This window comes from Hyla sarda, chromosome 1, assembly GCF_029499605.1.
Source record: "Hyla sarda isolate aHylSar1 chromosome 1, aHylSar1.hap1, whole genome shotgun sequence".
NCBI lineage: Eukaryota > Metazoa > Chordata > Amphibia > Anura > Hylidae > Hyla > Hyla sarda.
The window spans coordinates 39,614,117-39,626,372 of record NC_079189.1 but is presented as its reverse complement, the minus strand read 5'-3'; the positions used below and the strand labels follow the sequence as shown (position 1 = coordinate 39,626,372).

At 48.4% G+C, this 12,256-nt stretch overlaps 1 protein-coding gene across 1 annotated transcript in view; it reads right to left on the bottom strand.

The window, feature by feature from the left end:
• The window catches only part of CD8A (CD8 subunit alpha), a 72,776-nt gene extending 60,825 nt beyond the window's left edge, over positions 1 to 11,951 (bottom strand). Inside the window, exon 1 of the mRNA XM_056554228.1 lies at positions 11,783 to 11,951. Within this exon, the coding sequence (XP_056410203.1) occupies positions 11,783 to 11,855 (73 nt within the window). The 5' untranslated portion in view covers positions 11,856 to 11,951. The remainder of the gene's footprint in view (positions 1 to 11,782) is intronic.
• Positions 11,952 to 12,256: the final 305 nt, after the last annotated feature.

Below are 12,256 nucleotides of genomic sequence, written 5' to 3'. Positions count from 1 at the left end.
GAACGTTCTTCACGTCGTCTCCAGACTCTGTCATGTCTGTCACATGTGCTTAGTCTGAACCTGCTTTCATCTGTGAAGAGCACAGGGCGCCAGTGGCGAATTTGCCAATCTTGGTGTTCTCTGGCAAATGCCAAATGTCCTGCACGGTGTTGGGCTGTAAGCACAACCCCCACCTGTGGACGTTGGGCCCTCATACCACCCTCATGGAGTCTGTTTCTGACTGTTTGAGTGGACACATGCACATTTGTGGTCTGCTGGAGGTCATTTTGCAGGGCTCTGGCAGTGCTCCTCCTGCTCCTCCTTGCACAAAGGCGGAGGTAGCGGTCCTGCTGCTGGGTTGTTGCCCTCCTACGGCCTCCTCCACGATTTACTGGCCTGTCTCCTTGTAGCGCCTCCATGCTCTGGACACTATGCTGACAGACACAGCAAACCTTCTTGCCACAACTCACATTGATGTGCTATCCTGGATTAGCTGCTCTACTTGAGCCACTTGTGTGGGTTGTAGACTCCGTCTCATGCTACCACTAGAGTGAAAGCACTGCCAGCATTCAAAAGTGACCAAAACATCAGCCAGGAAGCATAGGAACTGAGAAGTGGTCTGTGGTCACCACCTGCAGAAGCAGTCCTTTATTGGGGGTGTCTTGCTAATTGCCTATAATTTCCACCTGTTGTCTGTTCCATTTGCACAACAGCATGTGAAATTGATTGTCAATCAGTGTTGCTTCCTGAGTGGACAGTGTGATTTCACAGAAGTGTCATTGACTTGGAGTTACATTGTGTTGTTTAACCCCTTAAGGACCAGGCCATTTTACACCTTAAGGACCAGAGCGTTTTTTGCAATTCTGACCACTGTCACTTTAAACATTAATAACTCTGGAATGCTTTTAGTTATCATTCTGATTCCGAGATTGTTTTTTCGTGACATATTCTACTTTAACTTAGTGGTAAAATTTTATGGTAACTTGCATCCTTTCTTGGTGAAAAATCCCAAAATTTGATGAAAAAAATGAAAATTTTGCATTTTTCTAACTTTGAAGCTCTCTGATTGTAAAGAAAATGGATATTCAAAATAAAACATTTTTGGGTTCACATATACAATATGTCTACTTTATGTTTGCATCATAAAATTTATGAGTATTTACTTTTGGAAGACACCAGAGGGCTTCAAAGTTCAGCAGCAATTTGGAAATTTTTCACAAAATTTTCAAACTCCCTATTTTTCATGGACCAGTTCAGGTTTGAAGTGGATTTGAAGGGTCTTCATATTAGAAATACCCCATAAATTACCCCATTATAAAAACTACACCCCCCAAAGTATTCAAAATGACATTCAATAAGTGTATTAACCCTTTAGGTGTTTCACAGGAATAGCAGAAAAGTGAAGGAGAAAATTCACAATCTTCATTTTTTACACTCGCATGTTCTTGTAAACCCAATTTTTGAATTTTTGCAAGGGGTAAAAAGGAGAAAATTTTTACTTGTATTTGTAGCCCAATTTCTCTCGAGTAAGCACATACCTCATATGTCTATGTTAATTGTTCAGCGGGCGCAGTAGAGGGCTCAGAAGGGAAGGAGCGACAAATGGTTTTTGGGGGGCATGTCACCTTTAGGAAGCCCCTATGGTGCCAGGACAGCAAAAAAAAAACACATGGCATACCATTTTGGAAACTAGACCCCTCGGGGAACATAACAAGGGGTAAAGTGAACCTTAATACCCCACAGGTGATTCACGACTTTTGCATATGTAAAAAATAAAAAAAAATGTTTTACCTAAAATGCTTGGTTTCCCAAAAATGTTACATTTTTAAAAAGGATAATAGCAGAAAATAGCCCCCAAAATTTGAAGCCCAATTTCTCCCGATTCAGAAAACACCCCATATGGGGGTGAAAAGTGCTCTGCTGGCGCACTACAGGTCTCAGAAGAGAAGGAGTCACATTTGGCTTTTTGAAAGCAAATTTTGCTCTGGGGGCATGCCGCATTTAGGAAGCCCCTATGGTGCCAGAACCGCAAAAAAAAACCACATGGCATACCATTTTGGAAACCAGACCCCTCGGGGAACGTAACAAGGGGTAATGTGAACCTTAATACCCTACAGGTGTTTCACGACTTTTGCATCTGTTAAAAAAAAAAAAAATTCTTACCTAAAATGCTTGGTTTCCCAAAATTTTTACATTTTTAAAAAGGGTAATAGCAGAAAATACCCCCCAAAATTTGAAGCCCAATTTCTCCCGCTTCAGAAAACACCCCATATGGGGGTGAGAAGTGCTCTGCTGGCGCACTACAGGTCTCAGAAGAGAAGGAGTCACATTTGGCTTTTTGAAAGCAAATTTTGCTCTGGGGGCATGCCGCATTTAGGAAGCCCCTATGGTGCCAGGACAGCAAAAAAAAAACACATGGCATACCATTTTGGAAACTAGACCCCTCGGGGAACGTAACAAGGGGTAATGTGAACCTTAATACCCCACAGGTGATTCACAACTTTTGCATATGTAAAAAAAAAAAAAAAAATTTTTACCTAAAATGTTGGTTTCCCAAAAATTTTAGATTTTTAAAAAGGGTAATAGCAGAAAATACCCCCCATAATTTGTAACACAATTTCTCCCGAGTACGGCGATACCCCATATGTGACCCTAAACTGTTGCCTTGAAATACGACAGGGCTCCAAAGTGAGAGCGCCATGCGCATTTGAGGCCTAAATTAGGGATTGCATAGGGGTGGACATAGGGGTATTCTACGCCAGTGATTCCCAAATAGGGTGCCTCCAGCTGTTGTAAAAGTCCCAGCATGCCTGGACAGTCAGTGGCTATCTGGCAATACTGGGAGTAGTTGTTTTGCAACAGCTGGAGGCTCCGTTTTGGAAACAGTGGCGTACCAGACGTTTTTCATTTTTATTGGGGAGGGGAGGGGGGCTGTGTAGGGGTATGTGTATATGTAGTGTTTTTTACTTTTTATTTTATTTTTTGTGGTAGTGTAGTGTTTTTAGGGTACAGTCGCACGGGCGGGGGGTTCACAGTAGTTTCTCGCTGGCAGTTTGAGCAGCGGCAGAAAATTTGCCTCAGCTCAAACTTGCAGCCGGATACTTACTGTAATCCTCCGCCCATGTGAGTGTACCCTGTACATTCACATTGGGGGGGGGGGAACATCCAGCTGTTGCAAAACTACAACTCCCAGCATGTACGGTCTATCAGTGCATGTTGGGAGTTGTAGTTTTGCAACAGCTGGAGGCTCCGTTTTGGAAACGGTGGCGTACCAGACGTTTTTCATTTTTATTGGGGAGGGGGGCTGTGTAGGGGTATGTGTATATGTAGTGTTTTTTTACTTTTTATTTTATTGTGTGTTAGTGTAGTGTTTTTAGGGTACAGTCGCACGGGCGGGGGGTTCACAGTAGTTTCTCGCTGGCAGCTTGAGCTGCAGCAGAAAATTTGCTGCAGCTCAAACTTGCAGCCGGATACTTACTGTAATCCTCCGCCCATGTGAGTGTACCCTGTACATTCACATTGGGGGGGGGGGGGAACATCCAGCTGTTGCAAAACTACAACTCCCAGCATGTACGGTCTATCAGTGCATGCTGGGAGTTGTAGTTTTGCAACAGCTGGAGACACACAGGTTGTGAAACACCGAGTTTGGCAACAAACTCAGTCTTTTGCAACCAGTGTGCCTTCAGCTGTTGCAAAAGCTACAACCCCCAGCATGTACGGACAGCGGAAGGGCATGCTGGGTGTTGTAGTTATGCAACAGCGGGAGGCATACTACTTTGGCTGGGGATGCTGGGGATTGTAGTTATGCAACAGCTGGAGACACACTGGTTTGCTACTTAACTCAGTGTGCCTTCAGCTGTTGCAAAACTACAACTCTCAGCAGTCACCGACAGCCAACGGGCATGCTGGGAGTTGTAGTTATGCAACCACCAGATGCACCACTACAACTCCCAGCATGCACTTAAGCTGTTTGTGCAAGCTGGGAGTTGTAGTTACACAACAGCTGAAGGTACATTTTTCCATAGAAAGAATGTGCCTCCAGCTGTTGCAAAACCATAAGTCCCAGCATGCCCATAAGTGCATGCTGGGAGTTGTGGTGGTCTGCCTCCTCCTGTTGCATAACTACAGCTCCCAGCATGCCCTTTTTGCATGCTGGGAGCTGTTGCTAAGCAACAGCAGGAGGCTGTCACTCACCTCCTGCTGCTGCTTGATCGCCGCACAGGTCAGTCCCGCTGCCGCCGCCGTCGTCGCTCCTGGGGCCCCGATCCCAACATTAACGCCGGGGATCGGGGTCCCCAGCACCAGGGGTGCACGTCCCGCACCCGCTCACGTTCTCCGGAAGAGGGGCGGAGCGGGTGCGGGAGTGACACCCGCAGCAGGCGCCCTGATTGGTCGGCCGGTAATCCGGCCGACGAATCAGGGCGATCGTGAGGTGGCACCAGTGCCACCTCACCCCTGCAGGCTCTGGCTGTTCGGGGCCGTCTCTGACGGCCCCGATCAGCCAGTAATTCCGGGTCACCGGGTCACTGGAGACCCGATTGACCCGGAATCGCCGCAGATCGCTGGACTGAATTGTCCAGCGATCTGCGGCCATCGCCGACATGGGGGGGCATAATGACCCCCCTGGGCGATATGCCGCGATGCCTGCTGAACGATTTCAGCAGGCATCGGGCACCGGCTCCCCTCCGGCTAGCGGCAGGGGGCCGGGAAAGGACAGGACGTACTCCTACGTCCTCGGTCCTTAAGGACTCGGAAACGGGGGCGTAGGAGTACGTCCATTGTCCTTAAGGGGTTAAAGGGGTACTCCGGTGGTTAATTTTTTTGACTATATGGCATCTTCTTTGTAAGTTTTGTTTTTTTGCAATATACATGTGTTATATGTTTTGCCAGCATGTATGTGTTTTTCTTACCTGTTTGTTGGGCAGGAAGTTCAGAGGGTTTTCTTTTACTGTTGTCCACAGTTCTGAGTCTGTTGTGGACAAGATCTCACAGCTTTTTTTTTTTTTTATTCCTCTGTCTGTATGAGAAAAATAAGCCACACCCCTTAATCTCATCCAGCTGAGTACACAGCTCCTCACCTCCCCTCCGCCCTGCTCTGTATTCTAAGGACGCAGGTCTGCACAGGAGAAGGACCTCACAGAGAAGATAAGTGTTATCTGAAGGGGAGGATGAGAAGGTGCACGGGCTGGGGGTTTATGGACTGCAGGGGAATAAATCTCATACTGGGAATGATCTCTATATGTGAAGGGGGAGGGGGGGGACTCCTGAATGACACATGCTGGGAGTTGTAGTCCCTGTTGTGTGTGCGTGTGTGTGTGTGCATGCTAGTGTTTAGAAACCAGTGTGCCTCCAGCTGTTGCAAAACTACAACTCCCAGCATGCCCTGACAGACTTTGGGCATGCTGGGAGTTGTAGATTTGCAACAGCTGGAGGTACACTGGTTGGGAAACACTGTTCTAGCCTATTCAGCATACACATCATGTTACACCAGTTTTTCCCAACCAGTGTGCCTCCAGCTGTTGCAAAACTACAACTCCTAGTATGCCCAAAAACTGTCAGGGCATGCTGGGAGTTGTAGTTTTGCAACACCTGGAGGCACCCTGGTTGGGAAACACTGGTGTATGCCCTACAGAGGTGTGGTGAACTACAACCCCCAGGAGACTACAGAGGCAGCATGCTGGTGTTATACTGAAGACTCCTGAATGACACATGCTGGGAGTTGTAGTCCCTTCTGTGTGTGTATGCCAGTGTATCCCAACCAAGGCTGATTATATTAGTGTGCTGTGTATAAGGGGGCCGACCCGGGAAAATAGTAGGGTGGGTAAAGAGCGGAAAAAACAAACAAACAAAAAAAAGGAGCCGCTCCAAACCAGCAAGGCATGTGGCATGCTGGGATTTGTAGTTTTCAGCACAGCAAGAAACAGGAAATAAAAGCAAAGATAGGAAAACAAAGTGGGGGATAAAAAGACAACAAAGAACGGAAATAGAGTAGCATAAACAACAAGAATAGAAATGAAACAAAACAAATAGGGTAAGTCAAAAATGGAAAAATACGTTGACCACCGGAGTACCCCTTTAAGTGTTCCCTTTTTTTTTTTGAGCAGTGTACAATACATAGCATAAAATCAATTGTACAAAGGGAACAGGTGCAGGGGGCCCACGGGACACTGCAGGGAGGCTGCCTGACAGGGCAGCGAGGGTACAGGGGTACAACATCCTATACTGGGCCACCACAGGTACACAGCAAGTGCAGGCTGACCTGCGCTCACAGCGTACCTGCGGCCTGACCCCCTGACGTGCAGGCGCACAACGGTGGCATTGAAACCTCCGCCCACCGCCTCTGGCACACACCAAGCTCCAAACCAACTGCAGCTCCAGTCCCGCTGCAACCCAGAACGGAGCGGAGCTGAAAGAGGGCGGACCCAGTGCCACAGTTGAAGGTAATACCGCAACAGAAGTATAAATGATAATGTAACGTTTGCCTGTGCAGTGTCTAGCCAGCGCTGAATTCCCTGTGTACAGTATACAGTAATGCCACAGTTGGCAGACAAACGCCATGGCAGGCTGAAATAAACCAAGCTGTTACCCCGTTCCTGCACTCAAGAAAGCCCTGTAGGGGACAGAATGGGACCGGAGGGGCCCCATGACAGGGGTATTATGCGGACAGGTAGGGGTTAATGCGAGGTAGGTGAGGGGAGGGGGCTAGGGAGCGCGGGCTTTTAGAAAGGAAGTAGGGAGGAGTTAGGGAAAGCTTTAAAGGCTAGTGGTCACGTGTGGGGGCCACAATCTGCGTGGCTGAAGAAGTGTCCCGTCCGCCCTATTTTATTTTGTCACAGCGGCGGGGTCAGGAGAGGAATCTGGGGAGGCACCAGTGGATGGGCATGGTATGTTGGATGGTGTGGAGGTGGGCTGGGAGCGGTTCCCAGCCCGAAGGTGGAATTCAGGTTGGTGGGCTTCACAAAATGGTGCTCCTGTGCAGGTGAGCTACGGCTAGGAGCAAGTGAAGATCCCATCACCTGTTGGTCTGGTAACGGTGCCCCTCAGGTTCTTCTCCTGCGCTAATAGACATCCTAATGTTAGGACAGGTTATATTGTTATGTATGACGTTCATACATCGGTTTACAATGTTGTAATTGATTATTTATGTTATTTAATAAATGGGCTGCTGTGGCCTTTGTTTAAACCAGTGTTTCTCAATTCCAGTCCTCAGGACCCCCTACAGGTCATGTTTTCAGGATTTCCTTAGTCTTTCACAGGTGATATAATTGTGGTGATCCCTGATTCACTGACCATAACTATGTCACCTGTGAAAGACTTAGGAAATCCTGAAAACACGACCTATAGGGGGTCCTGAGGACTGGAATTGAGGGCCCCCTACGGTCGTATGAACTAGTAGCAGAGAACACCACGAACACAAGACAGGCTCCGAGAAAGTGGATTGTGGGCATTATATAGGCCCACGTCCCTCTCACAAACACAGCCCTGCGGGCTTAATCACAATGGGGAGGATTTATCAAAACCTGTGCAGAGGAAAAGTTGCCCAGTTGCCCATAGCAACCAATCAGCTCGCTTCTTTCATTTTTAACAAGGCCTCTGCAAAATGAAAGAAGCGATCTGATTGGTTGCTATGGGCAACTGGGCAACTTTTCCTCTGCACAGGTTTTGATAAATCTCCCCCAATAAGAGTAATAATACAAGAAAATGACAATAATTACGAAAACTATAAGAAAACTTAAACTATTGTTAAATAATAATAAAAGTGGTAAGAAATGATAGAATATATCAATAATAATATTTAGAAACTCATAGAAATAATAACAAGTAATAAAAAAAAAAGTATTAACAATTATAAGGCAATGGTCACACATTTTATTTCAGGTGGTGAATAAGAACTGGAAAAAAATTTGGAAAAAATAGCAAAAAAAATCGAAGTCATAGAGCTGGTGATAGTGAACAGATGAGGACAAAAAGAAAGAAAATTGACTGGCCACATGGAAAGACGGATTATACACTATTTAGCGTCATTTTAACAACCCAAAGAATTTTAAAGTAAATAATAATTTTTTTCCATAAATATTTTCCATTTTCCCGAATTGGTATCCAAGAAATCTAACTTTGATGATAGAAGATTAATGTTCTTTGTAGAACATTGGGTGACAAAAACTCTACATAGGACAAAAAAAAAATTACAAATTAAAAAAAAATACAAAAATGCTAAAAGGTGGTTAAATTAAATATATTTAATAAAACTTAAATACAGAAGCAAAGCTAAAAAAGATAAGACCATCCTACATGGTTGTTACGCCTAGCGCTCCGGGTCCCCGCTCCTCCCCGGAGCGCTCACGGCGTCTTTCTCCCTGCAGCTCCCCGGTCAGTCCCGCTGACCGGGAGCGCTGCTCTGTCATGGCCGTTGGGGATGCGATTCGCACAGCGGGACGCGCCCGCTCGCGAATCGCATCCCAGGTCACTTACCCGTTCCCGTCCCCTGCTGTCATGTGCTGGCGCGCGCGGCTCCGCTCTCTAGGGCGCGCGCGCGCCAGCTCCCTGAGACTTAAAGGGCCAGTGCACCAATGATTGGTGCCTGGCCCAATTAGCTTAATTGGCTCCCACCTGGTCCCTGACTATATCTAACCTCCTCCCTTGCACTTCCCGGCCGGATCTTGTTGCCCTTGTGCCTAGTGAAAGCGTTTTGTGTGTTTAAACCCTGTGTACCAGAACTTCTGCTATCTCCCCTGACTACGAACCTTGCCGCCTGCCCCCGACCTTCTGCTACGTCCGACTTTGCTTCTGCCTACTCCCTTGTACCTCGCCTTTCTTCAGCAGCCAGAGAGGTGAGCCGTTGCTAGTGGATACGACCTGGTCACTACCGCCGCAGCAAGACCATCCCGCTTTGCGGCGGGCTCTGGTGAAAACCAGTAGTGTCTTAGAACCGGTCCACTAGCACGGTCCTCGCTATCCCTCTCTGGCACAGAGGATCCACCTCCTGCCAGCCGGCATCGTGACAGTAGATCCGGCCATGGATCCCGCTGAAGTTCCTCTGCCAGTTGTCGCTGACCTCCCTACGCTGGTCGCCCAGCAAGCTCGTCAGATCGCCCAGCAGTCGCAACAGATAGCGCAACAAGATCACCAGCTGTCGTACTTGACCACCATGACACAGCAACTCCAGTCACAACTACAGCAAGTACAGTCGCAGCTACAGCAGCAACAACCATCTCCCCCGCCAGCTCCAGCACCCCTTCCGCGGCGAGTGGCCGCTCCTAGCCTCCGCCTGTCCTTGCCGGACAAATTTAATGGGGACTCTAAGTTTTGCCGTGGCTTTCTTTCGCAATGTTCCTTGCACTTAGAGATGATGTCGGATCAGTTTCCTACTGAAAGGTCTAAGGTGGCTTTCGTAGTCAGCCTTCTGTCTGGAAAAGCCCTGTCATGGGCCACACCGCTCTGGGACCGCGATGACCCCGTCACTGCCTCTGTACACTCCTTCTTCTCGGAAATTCGAAGTGTCTTTGAGGAACCTGCCCGAGCCTCTTCTGCTGAGACTGCCCTGCTGAACCTGGTCCAGGGTAATTCCTCTGTTGGCGAGTACGCCATACAATTCCGTACTCTTGCTTCTGAACTATCCTGGAATAATGAGGCTCTCTGCGCGACCTTTAAAAAAGGCCTATCCAGCAACATTAAGGATGTTCTGGCCGCACGAGAGACTCCTGCTAACCTGCATGAACTCATTCATCTAGCCACTCGCATTGACATGCGTTTTTCTGAGAGGCATCAAGAGCTCCGCCAGGAAAAAGACTTAGATCTCTGGACACCTCTCCCACAGTCTCCACTGCAATCTGCGCCTAGGCCTCCCGCCGAGGAGGCCATGCAAGTGGATCGGTCTCGCCTGACCCTGGAAGAGAGGAATCGCCGTAAGGAAGAGAATCTTTGTCTGTACTGTGCCAGTACTGAACATTTTTTGGTGGATTGCCCAATCCGTCCTCCACGTCTGGGAAACGCACGCTCGCACTCAGCTCTCGTGGGTGTGGCGTCTCTTGATGCCAAGTCGGCTTCTCCACGTCTCACGGTACCTGTTCGGATTTCCACTTCAGCCAGCTCTCCCCTCTCAGCCGTGGCCTGCCTGGACTCTGGAGCTTCTGGGAATTTTATTCGGGAGTCCTTTGTGAATAAATTCCGCATTCCGGTGACCCGTCTTGTCAAGCCACTCCACATTTCCGCGGTCAACGGAGCCAGGTTGGATTGCACCGTGCGTTACCGCACGGAGCCCCTCCTAATGTGCATCGGACCTCATCACGAGGAGATTATATTTTTTGTCCTTCCTAATTGCTCTTCTGAAGTTCTCCTTGGACTACCCTGGCTTCAACACCATTCCCCAACCCTGGATTGGTCCACTGGGGAGATCAAGAGTTGGGGTCCCTCTTGTTCCAAGGACTGCCTTCAACCGGTTCCCAGTACTCCCTGCCGTGACCCTGTGGTTCCTCCTGTATCCGGTCCCCCTAAGGTCATTAAGGACTCTGCCTGCCACAGGAAATGCCCCTCCCCCCCTCCCAGTTCCATCAGGCAAGCTTCTGTGTCCCCTCATGGCCCTCGTCCTGGTGTCACACTGCCCCGTGCCAGGTCTCGCCCTCTGCCCTCTCTCCCCATTCCTACTCCTGCGGTCCTGCCTGCCGTTGAGGAATCCCTCCATCCTTTCCCGGTGTCCTCATCCCAGGGGAGGCAGTTACCCGATAAAGAGAAGGGGAGACCTAAGGGGGGGGGTACTGTTACGCCTAGCGCTCTGGGTCCCCGCTCCTCCCCGGAGCGCTCACGGCGTCTTTCTCCCTGCAGCTCCCCGGTCAGTCCCGCTGACCGGGAGCGCTGCTCTGTCATGGCCGTTGGGGATGCGATTCGCACAGCGGGACGCGCCCGCTCGCGAATCGCATCCCAGGTCACTTACCCGTTCCCGTCCCCTGCTGTCATGTGCTGGCGCGCACGCCTCCGCTCTCTAGGGCGCGCGCGTGCCAGCTCCCTGAGACTTAAAGGGCCAGTGCACCAATGATTGGTGCCTGGCCCAATTAGCTTAATTGGCTCCCACCTGGTCCCTGACTATATCTAACCTCCTCCCTTGCACTTCCCGGCCGGATCTTGTTGCCCTTGTGCCTAGTGAAAGCGTTTTGTGTGTTTAAACCCTGTGTACCAGAACTTCTGCTATCTCCCCTGACTACGAACCTTGCCGCCTGCCCCCGACCTTCTGCTACGTCCGACTTTGCTTCTGCCTACTCCCTTGTACCTCGCCTTTCTTCAGCAGCCAGAGAGGTGAGCCGTTGCTAGTGGATACGACCTGGTCACTACCGCCGCAGCAAGACCATCCCGCTTTGCGGCGGGCTCTGGTGAAAACCAGTAGTGTCTTAGAACCGGTCCACTAGCACGGTCCACGCCAATCCCTCTCTGGCACAGAGGATCCACTACCTGCCAGCCGGCATCGTGACAATGGTAACACTGTGTGTGTGGGGGGGGGGGGGGGAGTCAAAGAGCTTTGTGTTAGACTTCTACCTATACATTGACAGAAACCGCATCAAAGAAAAAAAACAAAAACTGGAATGCTGAGATGCAAAAACACAAAAAAAGTTGTATGATACTGAAGCCAAAAAAAATTCTCGACCTCATAGAGATTAATATGAAGATTTGTAAAAATAAATATAAAAGATAAAAAAAACTGATAAAAACATACATATAAGAGATAATAACTAAAATATAAGAGATAAAAACAAATGATACATTACAAGTCTATACAAAAGCATTAACTCTGTACCTATTCCTCAAACCTTACATCTGCAGCCCCCTGAACTCCCAGACCACCAAGCAGCACAGATGATACCCGCCGCGCGCAGTCCCCACCACATCACAGCACCCAGCGCAGGTGTTCAGCACATTCACAGCAGCTGGAGAAAAACTTTCATATTAACTTGGGTTTTTTTTTGCGTAGGATTAAAGAGATCAAGAAACCAAATTGCTTGCCTGGAAGCTGCCCCAGATATCCATCCACAGAAGAAGATCGGGGCCTGAAAAAAGACAATTTCTCCCATGTTGAAAAAAAGTTACAATGTACTAAATAATGCAATAGTCATACACTATCTATCTCATATCTATCTATCTATCTATCTCATATCTATCTATCTATCTCATATCTATCTATCTATCTCATATCTATCTATCTATCTCATATCTATCTATCTATCTCATATCTATTTATCTATCTCATATCTATCTATCTTATATCTATCTATCTCATATCTATCTATCT